Source organism: Geotrypetes seraphini, chromosome 10 (assembly GCF_902459505.1).
Source record: "Geotrypetes seraphini chromosome 10, aGeoSer1.1, whole genome shotgun sequence".
Taxonomy (NCBI): domain Eukaryota; kingdom Metazoa; phylum Chordata; class Amphibia; order Gymnophiona; family Dermophiidae; genus Geotrypetes; species Geotrypetes seraphini.
This window is the reverse complement of record NC_047093.1, coordinates 128257666-128275955: the sequence shown is the minus strand read 5'-3', so window position 1 is coordinate 128275955 and position 18290 is coordinate 128257666. Positions and strand designations below refer to the sequence as shown.

At 43.8% G+C, this 18290-nt stretch overlaps 1 protein-coding gene across 2 annotated transcripts; it reads left to right on the top strand.

Moving 5' to 3' along the window:
* Positions 1-598: 598 nt before the first annotated feature.
* On the top strand, positions 599-8652 carry PIGC (phosphatidylinositol glycan anchor biosynthesis class C). 2 transcript variants are annotated; one of them, XM_033962264.1, is made up of 3 exons: positions 599-736; positions 2639-3039; positions 6592-8652. In XM_033962264.1, exon 3 carries the CDS (start codon positions 6713-6715, stop codon positions 7604-7606), a length of 894 nt encoding a protein of 297 aa, XP_033818155.1. In that variant the 5' UTR covers positions 599-736; positions 2639-3039; positions 6592-6712; the 3' UTR covers positions 7607-8652. The 2 variants fall into 2 exon arrangements, with proteins under 2 accessions (XP_033818155.1, XP_033818156.1); XM_033962265.1 differs by lacking the exon at positions 2639-3039.
* The last annotated feature ends 9638 nt before the right edge of the window (positions 8653-18290 follow it).

The following is an 18290-nucleotide window of genomic DNA, read 5'->3' as shown; positions in this document are numbered from 1 at the left end:
CGTTGGAGCGAAATGGATGGGACCTCCGTCGGGTCACTAAAATAAGTGCTTGATATTTAAAAGCAATGTGTTTCCTGAACATTGAATTTTTACTTAGAGCTGCTGGTTCTTTCAAGCTCAATCATAAATAAGAGAGACTTTGACATAAAAAATTTTGATATTCTATTATTATATAGCACATATTTGATAAAAATAAATTCAATATCACATAAAAAATTAAAAATTACACAGGGGTTTTTTTGACCAGTGATGAAAACCGACCCCAATTGGTTATGGTCTGTTTGATTATATTCCAGGGGTTTTTTGAGGTCTTTTTTCCTCTGTTTTAAATTTACATTATATGTAATAATCGGGTGATCCACATCGTTTGTTGATCTCTGTATTGTGAAGAGCAAATAAGAAATCATCCTTCAGAACATCCACAGGGTTTGTTTTTGTTCTCATCAACTGGATTATTCTCACTGTGGAAAATTGGGTTTTCTTTCTGTTTTGTTGGGTTTAAAAAGGAGCCAGATAAAATAAACGACTAGGCCGCAAATGCAACTAGAGTAAGGGCCAGCAGAGGGAGCAGCAGGCAGTGTGAGCGGGCGTCGGGGCAGAGGCAGCTCCTCTCGCTCTCCTCTCCTCAGCAGGAGAAGCCGGAAGTGCTGGAGGAATCGTGGTCGCCGGCCAGATGGAGAGGAGGAGCCAGGGATTCGCCAGCCAGAAGCCTCTCGGCCAGAGAGAGCGATCGGGGGTGAGTGTCACGTTCCTTTTCCCCCGATCCTGATGATGACGGAGAGAGATTCCGGGGCTGTTGAATCGGGACACCGAATCGGACGATTCAAATCAAAGAGGAGAGAGAACTTTTCAGACATGGAGAGAGAGAGAGACACACTCACAGCTTCTCTATTTTTCTACTGTTGAGCTCTGACTCTGCATTTAAAGTTCTGTTAAAAAATAACTTTAGATTCAGGGCAAAGGGGTGGGCAACTCCGGTCCTCGAGGGCCGGAATCCGGTCGGGTTTTCCGGATTTCCCCAATGACTATGCATGAGATCTATTTGCGTGCACTGCTTTCAATGCATAGTCATTGGGGAAATCCGGAAAACCCGACCGGATTCTGGGTCTTGAGGACCGGAGTTGCCCACTCCTGATCTATCTACTAGTCTTTAAGCCCGTTACATTAAGGCAGGGGTCTCAAAGTCCCTCCTTGAGGGTCTGAATCCGGTCGGGTTTTCAGGATTTCCCCAATGACTATGCATGAGATCTATTTGCGTGCACTGCTTTCAATGCATAGTCATTGGGGAAATCCGGAAAACCCGACCGGATTCTGGGTCTTGAGGACCGGAGTTGCCCACTCCTGATCTATCTACTAGTCTTTAAGCCCGTTACATTAAGGCAGGGGTCTCAAAGTCCCTCCTTGAGGGTCTGAATCCGGTCGGGTTTTCAGGATTTCCCCAATGACTATGCATGAGATCTGACCGGATTCTGGCCCTTGAGGACCGGAGTTGCTCACTCCTGATCTATCTGCTAGTCTTTAAGCCCATTACATTAAGGGGTGCTAGAATAGATGTGTGTGTCTGTGTCTTTCTTTCTGACTCTCTCTTTCCTCGACTGTCCACCACCACACTTTCCCTGCTCCCCGTCCATCAATACCTGTCCAGCACCACCCCTTCACTGTTCCCCCTGTCCAGCAGCAGCCCCTCTCCCTTCATTTTACCTCCCCCCCTGTCCACAAGCACCCCTTCCCTGCTCCCCCTGTCCAGTAGTACCCTTTCTCTACTCCCCCTGTCCAGCACCCGCTAGCCTGGGCAGCCTCGGGGCTTTTGCTAGGCTGGCCCACCTCGCATTATCGAAGTGAGCTGGCCTAGCAAATGCCCCGCAGCTGCAAGATGAAACCACGGCTGCTGTGTTTGCTGGTCCGGGGGTGAGAAGAGACGTCCTGACAGCGCAGGAAGTCAGCCGGCATCGGAGATTGGGACAGAAGGCAGGCAGTGTGCGTGTGCAGCACAGAAGCGCACATCACGGCGGCAGGGATCACGGCATCGTAAGTGCGCATGCACGCTTAGGGTTTTATTAGAGAGGATACACACGCACTGTCCCGATTCCACAGCCCTGTAATCTCTCTCCATCATCATCATCATGCTGACTATTCCCAGAAGCTGCCACCTCAACTCAGCCTGCAGGATCAGGGAAAGGGCCGGTGGCTCAGCTGCAGATCCCATGCATGCACTGGATATATATATATATATATATATATATATATATATATATATATATATATATCTTTGTCCTGAATCTAAAGTTATTTTTACTAGTACCGTACTTTAGATCCAGAACAAAAAATTTAAAGCATAATATCAGTAGCAGTCAGAGTTCAACAGTAGAAAAATAGAGAAGTCAGAGTCAAAGGTTTGGTGTACCGACTCCAAAGCTCTGGGCTCCTGTGAAGCAGAGTTTTATGCTTACTCTGTTCATGATGGACAGGTTTGCTGTTGGATTTTCCCCACCAGCTTCCACTCTTCCCTTGCATATCTGATAGTTACATAGTGGATAAAGATCATCTAGTCAGCCCAAAAAGATAAAACTCATAGCATAACATATGATGTGATACTACATATGCTTACTTGACCTTGATTTGTCCTTGCCATTTTTAGGACAGAGACCTTAGACTTCTCCCTGGCTGTAGCCTTGTTCTCCGGGGGCATAACCACGGGTGGTTATTGTACCCTTGACTGTTCTGTCACAGAGGAAGGAAGCCGAGCTGGATCCTGCATCTCTTTCTCTTCACATATTTTTCTAAGGAAGGGTTGCCGACAGCAGCATTGATTCTCATCATTGTCTGTGGCTTACACAGAAGTCTCTCCTCTGCTGCATGTCACCCAAACAGGAATTTGAGTCAGTGGGGATGGTCCGTAGCAGAGGAGACACTTCCAGGTTAGCCACGGACAGCATTTGGGTACTGCCGGCAACCCTTCCATAGAAAAATATGTGAAGTGGGGGGGAGACTGGCAGCGAATGCATGGGAGAGAAGGACAGAAGTGCTGCACATGGGAAGGTAAGAAAGAGGGTTAATTGCTTTGGGTGGGGTGTGAGATGTTGCATGGGGTGGTGTAGGGGAAATGAATGAGAATTGTTGACATGGGGTGGGAGTAAAGATGTTGCATGGGGTGTAGGAGATGAGAGAAAGATTCGTAATTCACGGGTGGCCACGTCGTGAATTACGAATACTACTGAGGGATTGTGCCCTGAGGAAACCCCCGAAGGGTGAAACATGTTGGCGACTTTATCCCTCTTGGTCAACCACCCAAGCTAAGTATATTCACTTTACAACCTCATGAAACTTATTGAATATTTAAACAATAGCTATTGTAGACCCGATGATGATAGGGTGCATAAAGCCAAATGTTATGAAAGTTTATTGAATGTTTGGTGGCACTTCGGAGGGCCTGAAGAATCAATATTTATATAGAAGGTATTTAGGGGAGGTTGAATCATACCATCCCTTCAATTGTGGTTATTTTTCAGAGCCTTGGAGTTTGTCATATAGAAAGGTTTTCCGTTTTTTTTCAAAATCCGAGGTAGCTTGGTTCCATCCTAATGATTATTGGTAGGCTTTTTCAAGTTTTGGTAGCAATGTAAGTGAACAGACTCCTTTGGACGATGGAAATTATGAAAGTGTCATTGAATCTGGATGATGAAAAGTTTGAGGTGGAGAATAAGTGAATTAGTAAGTAGAATGTCGTACACCGTGCAGGACAACTTGAATGATCTTTGAGAGGTAATGTGTAGCCAGTGGAGTTTGTGGAAGTATTCAGATATTGAATCATATTTCTTTAATCTGAAGATCAATCTAACAGCCATATTTTGAGTCATTTGTAATTTGAGTAGTTTTGAAGAACATAGGCCTTCGTATAGTGAGTTGCAGTAATCCAATTGCGATAGGACCAGCATTTGAACCAGAACCGCAAAGTGTTGTTCATAGAAGAAGGATCTGATCAGCTTTAGTCATTTCATACCGTAAAAGGATATCTTCCATAGGTTGGAGAATTGTGCATAGAATGATTCCATAGTACTCTGGATGTTTTATCTACATTAAGGGTTGGTCTAGTGTTTAGTGTTAGGGTGTGGGGTGCTGTTTGTGAGGCATTGTGGAACCAAAGGATTTTGGGTTTAGATGGCCCAGTTATGGATTTTATTCATGCCAACTGAGACTTTTGTAGATGCGTTCATCATGTCTACTCTTAAGTGGTATTAGCAGGAAGATGTCATCTGCATATGATAGTAGACATTCTCCCTTGTCAAACGTGATGTGTCTTAGGGAACTCATGAATAGATTAAATAGGAGATAGTGGAGAGCCTTGTGGAGCGCCACAGAATGATTTCCAATCTAGAGAGATGATGCCATCTTTCCATACTGTGTACTCTGTCAGAAAGTCTCTAAACCAGTTGAGTACTGATCCACCAATGTCCATTTCACTCAGTTTGGTCAAAAGTAAACTATGATTTACTGAGTTGAAGGTTGCTATGTTAAACTGAAGTAAGACAGCTTGTTCTCCTTTGCTTAGTAATTGTTTGATATTGGTTGTTTGGGTTACTAGTAGTAACTCTCTACTGTTTTGTGCTCTGAATCTGTGTTGTGATGGGTGGAGATGAGAGAATTTGTCTATGAATGCAGTGAGCTATTTATATATGAGTATTTCAAGTAGTTTAATTAATGGAGGAATTCCTGCAATAGGTTTGAAATTAGATAGTATGGCTAGGTATGCGTCCTGAGATTAGGGGATTGGTGGTAGGGCTGTATGGCCCATTTGGATTGGTAGCTGACCATGTTGAAGTAAGATGTTGAGAAAGGAGGTTAAATAATATATAAGAGCCTCAGTTGTATGTTCATTCAAATCATGTACTATATTTGTCTTAGTTGATTTCACATTAAGGACTAACAATAGATGTTCTGAAAAACACTCTTCTGATAATTTTTCTGAAATGTATGGACCTTCAGACCACCATCGGGTATAGAGCACCGATAGTTTTACTCTTCGTCGGTCCAACCTTTATTAATTATTTATAGTGTACTCAGTTTCAATTTTTCTCATTGTTTTTTAACTTAATTTTTCTTAAAATTTTCTATATATTTTCAACGGAATGTCACTTAGCTTTAGCTTATAGTGATACTGTCCTGTCTTCACCTCTCCTCGGAGATGCAAAATGATGTCCACGCATAGGTTGTTTCAACTTTGGAAAAAGGTCAAAGTCTGGTGGTCTCATGTGTGGATTGTAGGGAGCATGAGGTAACACCTCCCAGACGTATTTGCGTAGTTTTTCAATGATGACATTCCCAATGTGCTGGCGAAGAATGAGTGGCCCTGCCAAGAGCAATTGAGGTTGGATTTTGTGCATTTTTCTGCACATTCTTGCATTGTGGTGGTGGATTGGTGTGATAGTGTACTTGTGTTCCATGTGTTGAGCATTGCAATAGGGTCATCTCGAGATCTGGATATCCTGAAAACCTGAATGGCAAGGGAGTACTCCAGGACCGAGTTGAGAAACACTGGATTAGACCACAATCCCATGGTCAGACCATCACCTACTTTCGTTTAACCTATCCCTTTACATGGGAAGTATGACAACAAAAAACATACAAAAAATACCCACAAGAGGTATAATAGACCCTAACCAATTTTGGACCAAAATGACAAATCAACTAAACAGATCTCGAGATGACCCTATTACAATGCTCAACACATGGAACACAAGTACTCTATGTCATCGCACCAATCCACTACCACAATGCAAGAATGTGCAGAAAAATGCACAAAATCCAACCTCAATTGCTCTTGGCGGAGCCACTCATTCTTCACGACAATGCTCGCCAGCACATAGGGAATGTCATCATTGAAAAACTACGCAAGTACAGCTGGGAGGTGTTACCTCATGCTCCCTACAGTCCAGACATGAGTCCACCAGACTTCGACCTTTCTCCAAAGTTGAAACAACCTATGCGTGGACATCGTTTCGCATCTCTGGAAGAGCTTTCTTCCACCGGTCCCCGAGCCATTCGGCATCTGAACAAAAACGATGTCTTGGATGGAATAATGAAGCTTCCCGGGCGTTGGGACTCGGTCATGGTAAAGCAGGGAGACTATATTGAAGGATTGTAAAGAAATACTTGAACAAAAATAAAGCATGTAAATAAAAAAAAAAAATAGTGTGCATTATTTATGAAGTGATCCTGTAGTAGGGACAGCTTATGGAAAAGTTGTTTAGTTATACAGTTGTAAATGTGGGTATAAAAAAGGACGAGGGGGATGTTGGGGTTTTTGGAACATTGGGGACAGAGATAAAGAAATCTTAAAAAATGGAAATAGTGTTTAGGAGATTTTGTATGTGAAAGTATTAACCATAAGATTTCATATTGTCTCTTTTTTCCCTGTCAAAACTAATAAAAAGCTAACCCCCCCTTTTACAAATCCGCGATAGCGGTTTTTAGTGCAGGCCTGCACGCTGAATGCTCTTCGCTGCTCCCGGCGCCCGTAGGAACTCTATGCGGTTTTGTAAAAGGGAAAAAGTTCTTAAAAGCAAATGAGAATGTCTATTTCTTGTTTTCTAGGCGTGAACTTTCCAGTTTGAATGACAAGGGAATCTACAGCAATTTGGACATGAAGGTTGCACTTTTGCTCCCGTAAGAGCCTCCAGGAAGCAGGCTCAAAAGGACCCTTGTACCTTAAGGAATGGGTAGTCTGAGTGCTGGGACAGATACAAAATGCAGCTGGAGGAAGGTGCTATTTGAAAGGCAGCCATTCCCAGATAACTATGTAGACCAGCGCTTCCTGGAGGAACTGCGTAAAAACATTTACGTCCGACACTACCAGTATTGGGCAGTGGTCTTCGAGTCTGGGGTGCTGATCCAGCAGCTCTGCAGCGTCTGCATCTTTGTCATTATTTGGTGGTACATGGATGAGGATTTGTTGACCCCGCAGTGGTTGTTTGGGGTCACTTTTCTGGCCTCTCTAATTGGTTACATTTTCTTTGATGCCATCGATCTTGGGGCAGGCCGCAGGATGAGCAGACGCACGCGCTGGGCAGACCTGAAGAGCACTCTTGTCTTTGTAGCATTCACGTATGGCTTTTCCCCGGTGCTGAAGACCCTGACAGAATCCATCAGCACCGACACTATCTATGCCATGTCTGTGCTTATGTTGCTCGGACACCTCATTTTCTTTGACTACGGAGCAACTGCTGCCATTGTTTCCAGTACACTCTCCCTCAACATGGCCATTTTTGCGTCTGTGTGTCTGGCCTCCCGCCTGCCCAGGTCACTGCATGCCTTTGTAATGGTTACCTTTGCTATCCAAATCTTTGCTTTGTGGCCCGCTTTGCAAAAGAAACTGAAGGCCCAGACACCCAACTGCTATGTGGTGGTTACCCTGCTGTTTGCTCTCTCAGCCACAGTGGGACTTGTGACCATCTCGGGCACTGGCGCCCTGCTCTTTGCCCTGCTGCTTTTCTCCATTTCTTTCCTCTGTCCATATTATCTGATTCATCTGCAGCTTTTCAAAGACAACATTCACGGACCATGGGACGAAGCTGAAATTAAAGAGGATCTTTCCCGTTTTCTGATGTAAGCGGAGGAACTTGTCCTAATTCCTGCTATATCTGAGGAGAGAAAGAGGGTGGTCTCCCTCTCATCATGTAACCAGGGCGGAGAAGGTTTGAAGCTTTCCTGTTTGCTGGCAGAGGTGATGTGAGGGGAAGCTGATTCTAATTCCAGGCACAGCTTGCGGATGGACCTTTGGGGGCACAAGTGACTTGTCTTAGTTCTCTGTGAACATTAGCACTTAGTGTCTGATGCTTGAATCGCGCATCCTGATTGCAGGCGGCACTAGGCATCTTACCGCCATCTGGCAGCCAATCAGAATGCACTTTTTTTTTTTAAAGTGTCTGAGGCAGGATGCTTACATTGTAGGCCTCTGTAGCGTGTCTATGGAGACATGTACCCACGCTTAAGCACACCCAAGGCAAGGCATGGTTTTGCCCGGAAGTGACTTTGGGCAGGCTTAAGCATCGGTATGCATCTCTGTAGATGTGAGACAGATGCTTTAAATTTGAGCCTGCAAAATGCTGGCCTACATTTAAAGTGTCAATCCGGGAGTATAGACATGATTCTGAATTGGACATCATTGTGTGATTATTGGTGGCCACCAATATCAGTGTCCTATACAGAATCAGGCCCTTAGAGTCTACGTTCCTGATGATACTGTGTCCTTGCTACCTACAAAATCATTTTATGGGCATTTTATTTACACCTCAAGCCATTGACATCGTCTTTGACATCTCTGCTATCATCTCCTGCCATCTGCACAAGATGGAGCTCTGAGGAATTTAAGAACAGGAAGAGAGGCCTTCTATGAAAACAAAAGCTAAAAGCTTCTTAGTCATGTATAAATGCGTGTCATTGGCCTGATAATGATTTTAGAATTTTGCCCAAACTGTGTTGCCGTGGCAGATGTGCCCGCTGGAGGTACTTGCCATGCCTCTGTTGTTTCTAGCTGCCTGCGCCTCACTGACAGCAGATTCTGAATCTCGAAGCAGGCTTTCTGATCTTTCTTTCCACTCTTAAAGTGATCATTTTTCACAGTGTGTGACCCTTCAATAAATGCATTGCATCTTGCGTTATGGCTTTAAGTGCTCATCAAAACCAAGGATTGGGAAGTAACGCAGTAGTGCTCTAAAGGAAACACTTTTTTACAGAAAGGGTACTAGATGTGTGGAATAGTCTCCTGGTAGAGGTGGATACAAAGACTGAATTCAAGAAAGCATGGGACAGGCACATGGGGTCTTTTAGGGAGAGGAAGCAGGTAGTGGATGTTGCGGATGGGCAGACTGGATGGGCTATTTGGCCTTGATTTGCCATCATGTTTCTAACCTATGGACCAGTGGCACCAATGATAAAGGTGCCAAAATCCCAGTCTATTCTACCTTCAAACTTTTAGAGGGATAGATGCTGGACTGGGATTTTGGCCTCCTTTATCATCAGTGTGCTGAGCCAGGGGGGAGATACTTGATCATGACAGGGTGGTCCTCCAGGACAGGGTTGGGAACCACTGCTCTATACTATGAAATATAGGTGGTGTGCAAGAGTTTCAAATGAATCTCCTGCAAGCTCACATTAGGTGTGGTCTACTCAGCTGGAGGAAATCTGTTCAGAAGCCACATCACCAAGTTGAGAACTCCAGAAAGTTGCCATATGTCCCTTCCCTAATTTATACCACAGAGCAAGCTTGTTACCCATCTCTGGTACCTGCATGAATAGAGTATCAAGTTATGTAAAAGATGGGAGAGACCCTAAAACACAAAGAAAGGAGGTGCAATAACTACGAAATTGTAAATAAGGAAGACGATGACCCCTCTTCCACTCCCAAGCCTGCTGACAATCTGGATAATTGGGAATATCCCCCTTACCCAATTGAAGGACCTGACCAACATATCTGCAATGTCACTTTCCCAACATCAAAAATGGAGTCATCCCCTGCCCTCCAGGAAAGTCTGGGTTGTTCACCAGCTCCAAAAAAGGTGGGGTCCCTTAGCGCCCCCCAACATCATCTGCCACCAAGACCATGCTAGCTTTAGAGGGTGTAATAAGGGTGAGAGATAGCAATTGAATTTAGTAGCCTGGCGAACAGTAACTGCTGAAAAAGAGGCAGCCAGCTCCACCTAAAGATAGCCAGGAGCGAATTTATAGACTTGGGAGGGCTGCAACATTGAAAAGACACACGTTCAGCAAATTCACTCCCCCCTCCCCCCCCCCGCAGATCTGTCTCTAACCAATGTAGTGAAACTTATATGGGCCCATTTAGATTTCCAAAGAAAAGAAGTCACTATCCCTCTGTACCAGCCTTCATCTTATTATCTTAGGGAGCAAAACCATTTTAACCAAGGCAACTCGCTCAAGAAAAGAAACTGGCAAATCCCATCAGCAATAGCACAAATTCTTAATAGTATGCAGTTTGTCCAAAATATTTTCACTATACACTAGCATACTATCCTTATGCAAAAAGACCCCACTAGAGTGGAAACAAAGGACTAGAGCAAGCCCTGTAAGTAGTAGACACTGCCATGGCTTCTGACTTCTCAAAGTTGATCTGTAGGCCCAAGAATGATCCGAAATTCCTAATAGTTGAGACAAGCTGAGGGAGCCCTCAAGAAGCCTCCCTCAAAAATACAAACACATCATTTGCAAATAGGTTAATTTTAAATTTGTGCTGACCGAGTCCACCAGTTATTGAGGAAGCTTTCTGAATTTGTGCAGCCAAAGGTTCCAGAGAAAGTACAAAAAGCATAGGTGACAGGGAGCAGCCTTGTCAAGTCCCTCTCTTTCCAAGGCAAAAGGGGAGGTAAGGTCACCATTTACAAGAATTGGGGCAGAGGCTTTTGGTATAGTGTCCTAACACCATCTAGAAACCCCCCCCCAAAAAAAAAAATCCCAAACTGTGGTAACACCCAAAACTAGAATTCTGTCAAAAGTTTTCTCAGCATCAAGACTGGTGATAATAGTATCATCCCACACACAGCTATTATGTTGTAATACTGTCAAGTCTTGCAAGATGTTCATGGAGGCATATCTGCCAAGCACAAACCCTGTTTGATCTGAATGAATCAAATAAGAGAGGACTTTCCCTTAATGTGTTGCCAGAAAGATCTATTATTGGAAATGGCCATTGCAGTAATATTAGACTGGAAAGAAGTGGCTAATATTCACTTCCTTATCATCCTGCTGGAGTAATCCAAATATGTGGATTATGTCCTCTAAAAGCAGATGGAGGCAGAGAACACTTACATTCTGTGACTTCATCACCCGTATAGGGATTGGTGTAGTCCTGGAACTGGCCTGTATTTTTCTGCCTCCAGCAGATGGTGCAGTAGGATTCTATGAAGCAGGCCGTGGCTTGTTGCCCTGAAGTTAAGTCCCTGGCTGGAGACAGAGAGCTCTCAGGGCTTGGCCAGTGCACCTTCCTCTGAATTTCAGCTCAGTGCAGTTTAGCTAGTAGTGGATTCACACAACCTTAGGCATCAAGATAGAGAAATGACTGTGTTTCTTCTTTTTCTCCTGGATCTTGTGGCCTGCAGGACTTAGTGCCTCCTCACAATGGGTGCATAAAGTATGGTCCCTAGGGGGGTTCCCCCATCTGCCACTGTTTTCTCTTTGCTTTCCTTCTCTTTCCCCACATAATTAACATGGATATAAGCAATGAAATAAGAAGTTTGTAAAGCAAAAATTTGAGTTTAGAGATCATTTTTACTTTAAATAAAGTACTGACTCTAGTCCAACAGATTATAGATTATGAAATCAATATTCAGTCCATAGTGGTAGCCGCTTATAGCCATGGGCAAATTCAATACCATATAGTCAACATAAAACCATGGCTGGGCACTGACACGGAATCCCTAGGGTCAGATGCTGATCCACAAGTTATGTGGGTGCCAACCAATATTCAGTTCTGACACCATATAGCTAAGCAGGTCTTTTGTGTAGTGTACCTGCCCACTTAGCTGCCTGGGCTCTGGCACTGAATATGACCAGTGTCTGGATAACTGCTGGCTCCTTATGGACAACAGCCACCTACCTGAGCAGTGCCAGAGCAGTCAAAGCCAGTATTCAGCAGAATTGCCTGGTTTAGTTCTGAATATCGGCAGCTAGCCCCCCCCCCAGTGTGATTTAAGGGGGGCAAGAGCCTATCCTGCCCTTAAAATACATTGAATATTGACCATTAGACATAGATATAAATAGGGTTTCATAAGATTTGGACAAGGTGGGTTACCATATGGCTCCAGAAAGAGGAGGACGGATTGAGATATCCGGGTTTTACTTTAATTGCTTTCAATGGAGCCCGGATGTCTCTATCTGTCCTCCTTACTTCCATTGCTTTCAGTGTAAGTAAAATCCGGATGTCTCAATCCGTTCTTTTTCTGGAGCATTATGCCTAACTTGCTCTGTAAGAAAGGAAAGGATTCTGTGTGTCTTAATATACAGAAATAATAGTGACAAATACTTGCAAGTGAGCTCTGGAGTTACATATCTATCAAGTTAGCCCTTTATTTCCACTACATATACATACAGTAAGTAGACTTTTTATTTCCTCTATTGCTGTATTCTGTAATAATAAAATGGTTAACACATTAAATGCTACAATTATTAAAGCAAGAGCTCGTGTTCTATCCCCCAGTCGGCAGTTGCAGGTATAAATCAGGTTTGGAAGGGGACATTTCTTTACATTCAACAATTTAGTACTACAGTCACATTTCTCTTCCTCCCTCCCCCCAATACACACACATCTAGTGTCACATCTGTTCCAATTCTATGATAGTGTAGCTGGTTTTAAGAAAGGTTTGGACAAGTTCCTGGAGGAAAAGTCCATAGTCTGTTATTGAGAAAGACATGGGGGAAGCCACAACTTGCCCTGGATCGGTAGCATGATATGTTGCTACTCCTTGGGTTTTGGCCAGGTACTAGTGACCTGGATTGGCCACCGTGAGAACGGGCTACTGGGCATGATGGACCATTGGTCTGACCCATAAGGCTATTCTTATGTTCTTACCTGCTGGATGCCTCTGAATTCAGTCTGGATTTGGTTTGCTGCCATCAGAGTAGGGGCTGACACGTTTTCCAATAAATCCTGGGGCTGGCAGAAAGTTGATGGGCTGGGTGGGCTGGGGGAAGTCCTAGCATGCCCTAGAGCCCTCACGCCTGCTCTGGTCACTTTGTTTGCCTTTTCTAAAGAGGTCTGGTGACTAGCCAGATCCAGGACACAGTAAATGCAGCTTTAGGTTTTGGCTCAAAGTAAAATGTTACCTGCCCCCTTTCAGAGTTGCTTCATTGGAAGATCCCGCTAAACATTCTGGAAACCTCTGTAGCCCCAAGATCAGGACCTACCAACTCCAAGTCATAGGATTGCTTCAAAAATTAGTTAGTTAGTTTTTTTTTAACAGACAGCGGTATGACTGCCAGAAGAACAGACTGATTGGGACCCGTTCCATGAAATTCTATCTCCTCAGGAATCCAGAAAAAATACCCAGGTGCTAGACCTGGGCCTCAGATCCTGTTCCACCCAAACATCCAGGGAGAAACAGCCCTGGGCTTTGTTACTATGGCTTAGTGTACAATAACAAATACATTACAACACAAGTACACCTAGAGACGGTGTTCATTAAAAGCAGAAAAGCAAGCAGTTTACACAGCACTAAATGGCCCTGCACAGGGAAGTTAAACAAGGCAGTTACGGAACGACTCGGCCAGCTCTTGAATGGAATACTTTTGGAATTAAGTCCTGATTTTTGAAACTAGAACTCTTCTCAGTTGAATTACTATTCCTGGGACTGGACCTCTGAGTTTAGTTTAGTTTAGTTTTCTGTTCCTTAGGAACAGGATAACAAAGAAGAATGACATCACCAATGTTGTTCACGCAGAGAATAGTTACGCTCTGGAACGCGTTGCCAGAGGTTGTGGTAAAAGCGGATAGCGTAGCTGGTTTTAAGAAAGGTATGGACAAGTTCCTGGAGGAAAAATCCATAGTCTGTTATTGAGAAAGATACGGGCGAAGCCACTGCTGCCCTGGATCGGTAGCATGGAATATTGGTACTCCTTGAGTTTTGGCCAGGTACTAGCGACCTGGATTGGCCACCGTGAGAACGGGCTACTGGTCTTGATGAACCATTGGTCTGACCCAGTAAGGCTATTCTTATGTTCTTAAGCTTTTCCAAGTTCTGACTCAACCGAATGTACTGGACAGAGATCTGATCAATGATATTACAAAGGTGGGAATGAAAGAAGAGGTGATAATATTGGATTACTTTAAACTACAAAATGTGGATTGGAGTATACCCAGGACTTTCTTTGAGCCAGTATGCACCGGAACACCAAACTGGCAAATTTTCCTCTGCTGTACTTTTTTTACAACTGGCTCTAGCCAGCTAGCCAGTGGACAGTGAAGCATGCACCCAATCACAAGTTCTCCCTTCCCTCCTAGGCCTTTCCCAGGCCTACCATAAAAAACCTGGTGGTCTAGCAGCCTCTTTGGAGCAGAAGTGACCCTCCCTCCCATTCTTTCCTGCCCATTCTGATTTCACAATCAAAATGGCTGTCACAACAACTTCCTCCATCAGCTCACAAGACTACCATGGGAGGCCAAGGTGCCATATTAAGATTGGAACCGACATAGTTAGGAGCCACTCCTGCCTATGTTGATTCCAATCACAAAATGGCAGCCACAACCTCGTGGCAATCTCACAAGTTGCTGTTGGAAATTGCAGCAGCCATTTTGATTGCAGAACCAGCATGGGCAGGAGTGAGTGGAGGTTATTCCTGCCTTTGAAGCAGTCACTAGACCACCAGGATTTCTAAGGTAGGTCCACGGGGGGAAGAATTTGTGGTTATAGTGTGTGTGTGTGTGTGTGGGGGGGGGGGGGGGGGGTGACGAGAGGGGCAGGGGGGTTGTGCTGTGATTGCAGGTAGGAAGAAGGATCAGGGGGTGTAGTGGCATCTTGTCTCCTAGAAAATAAAGCACAGAGTATACCATCTGCAAAAAATGGAAAGAAATAGAAAGATAGCGGATGTCTTACAAGAGGCTTTACTCAGACTAAAGGTAGTGGACCTCCACTAGGGAAGGTCAAAGCTAGATTTAGTTCTCACATTATTGAGATGGCTTGGGGAAAAACATTGCTCATTCTTAGCATAAAATCCGTTTTATTACTTGGGATCTAGCAAGGTTGGCCGCTGTTGGAAACAGGATACTGGGCTTGATGGATCTTTGGTCTGTCCCAGTACGGCGATTCTTATGTTTCTAAAGTCAGGGTGGATGCCAATCAAGGGGGCAGTGATCAAGGTCCTGGATCTCAAACATGATGACTTCAGTGATATGAGGAAGTACCTGAAGGAGTTGCCATCATGGTGGGAGGAAATGAAGGAAGAACGAGAGGCTAGAAAACAGGCAACAGATCTTTATGCAAGGCAAGTAAATAAAAGCAAGAGGAAAGGAAAGCTGATATAATTCTCCAAAGAAGTAGCTGCAAAAAAAGTAGCCTTCACAATCTACAGAAGATCACTAATAGGGGAACGCAACAAAGGAACCCACCCAAAGCTGAGGGACGGAAAGAAATCGGGATGGCAAAAGCACAGAAGTAGATTGCGTCAAGGAGGAAGACCAGAAGGGTAATTATTAGATTCAGAGATGCTGATGAGTAGATAGGGATGAGGGAAAAGCATGTTCTATGTTCGAGGAAGAAGAATCTGGAGACGGTTCATAGAGGATTGACAAGGACGCATGAGGACAGCACACACACCATTCATGGAAGAAAATATTTGCAAAACTGAGCGAGATACGGGGGAAAGGCCCACACAAAGATTGCTTGGTATTAAATGACAAATATAAAAAAGGTGATTTCCAAATGTGTATGTATCCAAACTTCTTTCAACAGTTGTTCGACAGGCAACTGCCTGTAATAGGGACATTTTTACCCTATCAATAAAGTTGGAAATACAGATACACATCCAGCTCTAAGGTTGCTTAAAAAATGGTAACAAAATGCAAGCACCGACTCCAGGCAACCTACTCTCATGAGCTGAGCACCCATGACAGTCAGGGCTGCAGAGTAGATGGGCACAAGGACAAAACTAAGAACAGCGGGGATCAATTCATTCATTTATTAGGATACATTTCTCCCAATGTTAACACCTGTTCTTTTGTAGAGTGGCTGTGAGGATTTCATGTTGGTACCCAAAACCTTTTATTTATTTATAAAATCTATACTCCACCAATCTACAGTTCTTGATGGTAAACAATAAAGTTTGATTTATGCTGATTGCCAAATAAAAGTTACAAGTTTTAATATTCAATTATGAAACAAACTCGCTTAAGCAAATACGTAGGCGTATTTTATAGCCACTTTAAAATGTCAGTAAACTCACTCTCAGGCTGGTAATCCTTCCAGGAAAATGTATGGCCATAAGTGCCAAATGACTGCTCCCAGCTTGCTCAATTTTGAGGGCACCTACTGAACTGGCCCTTATGGCAGTGTGTGGGAGCAAAGAACGGACACACTCCCCTGTTCCCTATTTCAATAAAATAATGACCATTCTGAAATCTATACCCTATACCAGGGGTGGGCAAGTCTGGTCCCTTGAGGGCCGGAATCCAGTCGGGTTTTCGGGATTTCCCCAATGAATATGCATTGAAAGCAGCGCATACAATAATAATAATAATAATTTTATTCTTATATACCGCCATAACAAAAAAGTTCTAAGCGGTTCACAACATGGGATACAGATAAAATACAAATTAGAATAATGGACTTAAAAACATAGATCTCAGTCCAAAGTCTGGAGCTACACTCTTATATACAATATGAGAATAAATAAATATTCAATCTTATAATAGCATTCCAATGCAACTTCATTCCACTTTGAATATTTTCATAATCTGAAGTATTTTAATAATCTGGAAAACTACTTCAGATTACGAAAATATTCAAAGTGGAATGAAGTTACATTGGAATGCTATTATAAGATTGAATATTTATTTATTTATTCTCATATTGTAGCTCCAGACTTTGGACTGAGATCTATTTGTATGCATTGCTTTCAATGCATATTCATTGGGGAAATCCCGAAAACCCGACTGGATTCCGGACCTCGAGAACCGAAGTTGCCCACCCCTACCCTATACCCTACTGAAGCATCGTCTCCTTCCAGTTTTAGGACACTGGAGCCTCTTTATATTATTTTGTTTTCAGTGTCAGATATGCAGTTTTGCTTGGGTCAATTCAAATGTCCTCCTAGGCCAGTGGTTGGCAAACTGCAGCTCTTTAGCCACTTGAGTGCGGCTCTTGCCCAACCTGCTTTCCTTCCTCCCTGCCCTCCCCCAAGCCACCGCCACCTGGGAATAGACTGCCGTCACCATCCAGGAACAGACTGCCGCCGAGTTCTCCCTGCTTCCCCGCTGAAGCGCAGGGCTGAAAAACTCTTGCCACCTGACATCAATTCTGATGTCGGAGAGGAAGTTCTGGGCCAGCCAATTACTGCCTGGCTGGCCTGGAACTTCCTCTCCGACGTTAGAATTGACGTCGGATGGCGAGAGTTGGTCGGCCCTGCACTTCAGCGGGGAAGCAGGGAGCGCTCAGTCAGAACTCGGCGGAGGCCTGTTCCCCGATGGCAGCAGTGGCAGCCTATTCCCTGGCCGCAGTGGCTTGAGAGAAGGAGGGAGAAAGAAAGAAAGAAAGGGGGAGCAGGCAGACAGAAAGAAAGAAAGAAAGAAGGGAGACAGACAGAAAGAAAGAAAGAAATGGGGCACAGAGAGAGAGAGAGAGACAGACATACAGAAAGAAAGGGGGCATGGAGAAAGAAAGAAATGGGGCACAGAGAGAGAGAGAGAAATACATACATACAGAAAGAAAGGGGGCATGGAGAGAGAAAGAAAGAAAGTGGCAGGGTGAAAGGAAGAAAAAGTTGGGGGAGGGAATGAGGTCTGGAGGAGAGGACGCATACAGGAGGCTGAAAGAAGGGAAGAAATATTGGATGCACAGTCAGAAGAAGAAAGTGCAACCAGAGACTCATGAAATCACCAGACAACAAAGGTAGGAAAAATGAATTTATTTTAAATTTAGTGATCAAAATGTGTCCGTTTTGAGAATTTATATCTGCTGTCTATATTTTGCACTATGGCCCCCTTTTACTAAACCACAATAGCAGTTTTTAGCGCAAGGAGCCTATGAGCATCAAGAGCAGTGCAGGTCATTCAGCGCAGCTCCTTGCGCTAAAAACCGTTATCACGGTTTAGTAAAAAGGGAGGGGGTATATTTGTCTATTTTTGTATAGATTTACTGAGGTGACATTGCATAAAGTCATCTGCCTTGACCTCTTTGAAAACCCACAGAATATAAATGATAATTAACATTTTCTCTGCGTACAGTGTGCTTTGTGTTTTTTTAAATTTTATTGTTGGTAGATGATTTTGACTTGGCCATGAAGGTAAGGGGGAGGGAGGGAGGGAAAGGAGCTGCTGAAAGACATCTAGTAATCCTTGCAGGCTTGACTATGCAGGGAATTATTTTTGTAAAATCATGTTTTGTTATGTGATTGGCATTATTTAGACTTTAATTTATATGAATGAATAGAATGGAAATGATATAAAATTGCTTGCTTGTTTTTATGTGCGTGCGCTGAAGGGAAGTGGAGAGAGAGTGGGCTGAAGACACTGAAGGGAAATGGGGAAGAGAGAGTGGGGAGAAGATGCTGATTTATAAATTGACAATTGTACA

Bases quoted from the DNA above. Each gene is read 5' to 3' on its own strand.
- PIGC (XM_033962265.1), top strand. From the start codon at position 6,713: ATGGGTAGTCTGAGTGCTGGGACAGATACAAAATGCAGCTGGAGGAAG.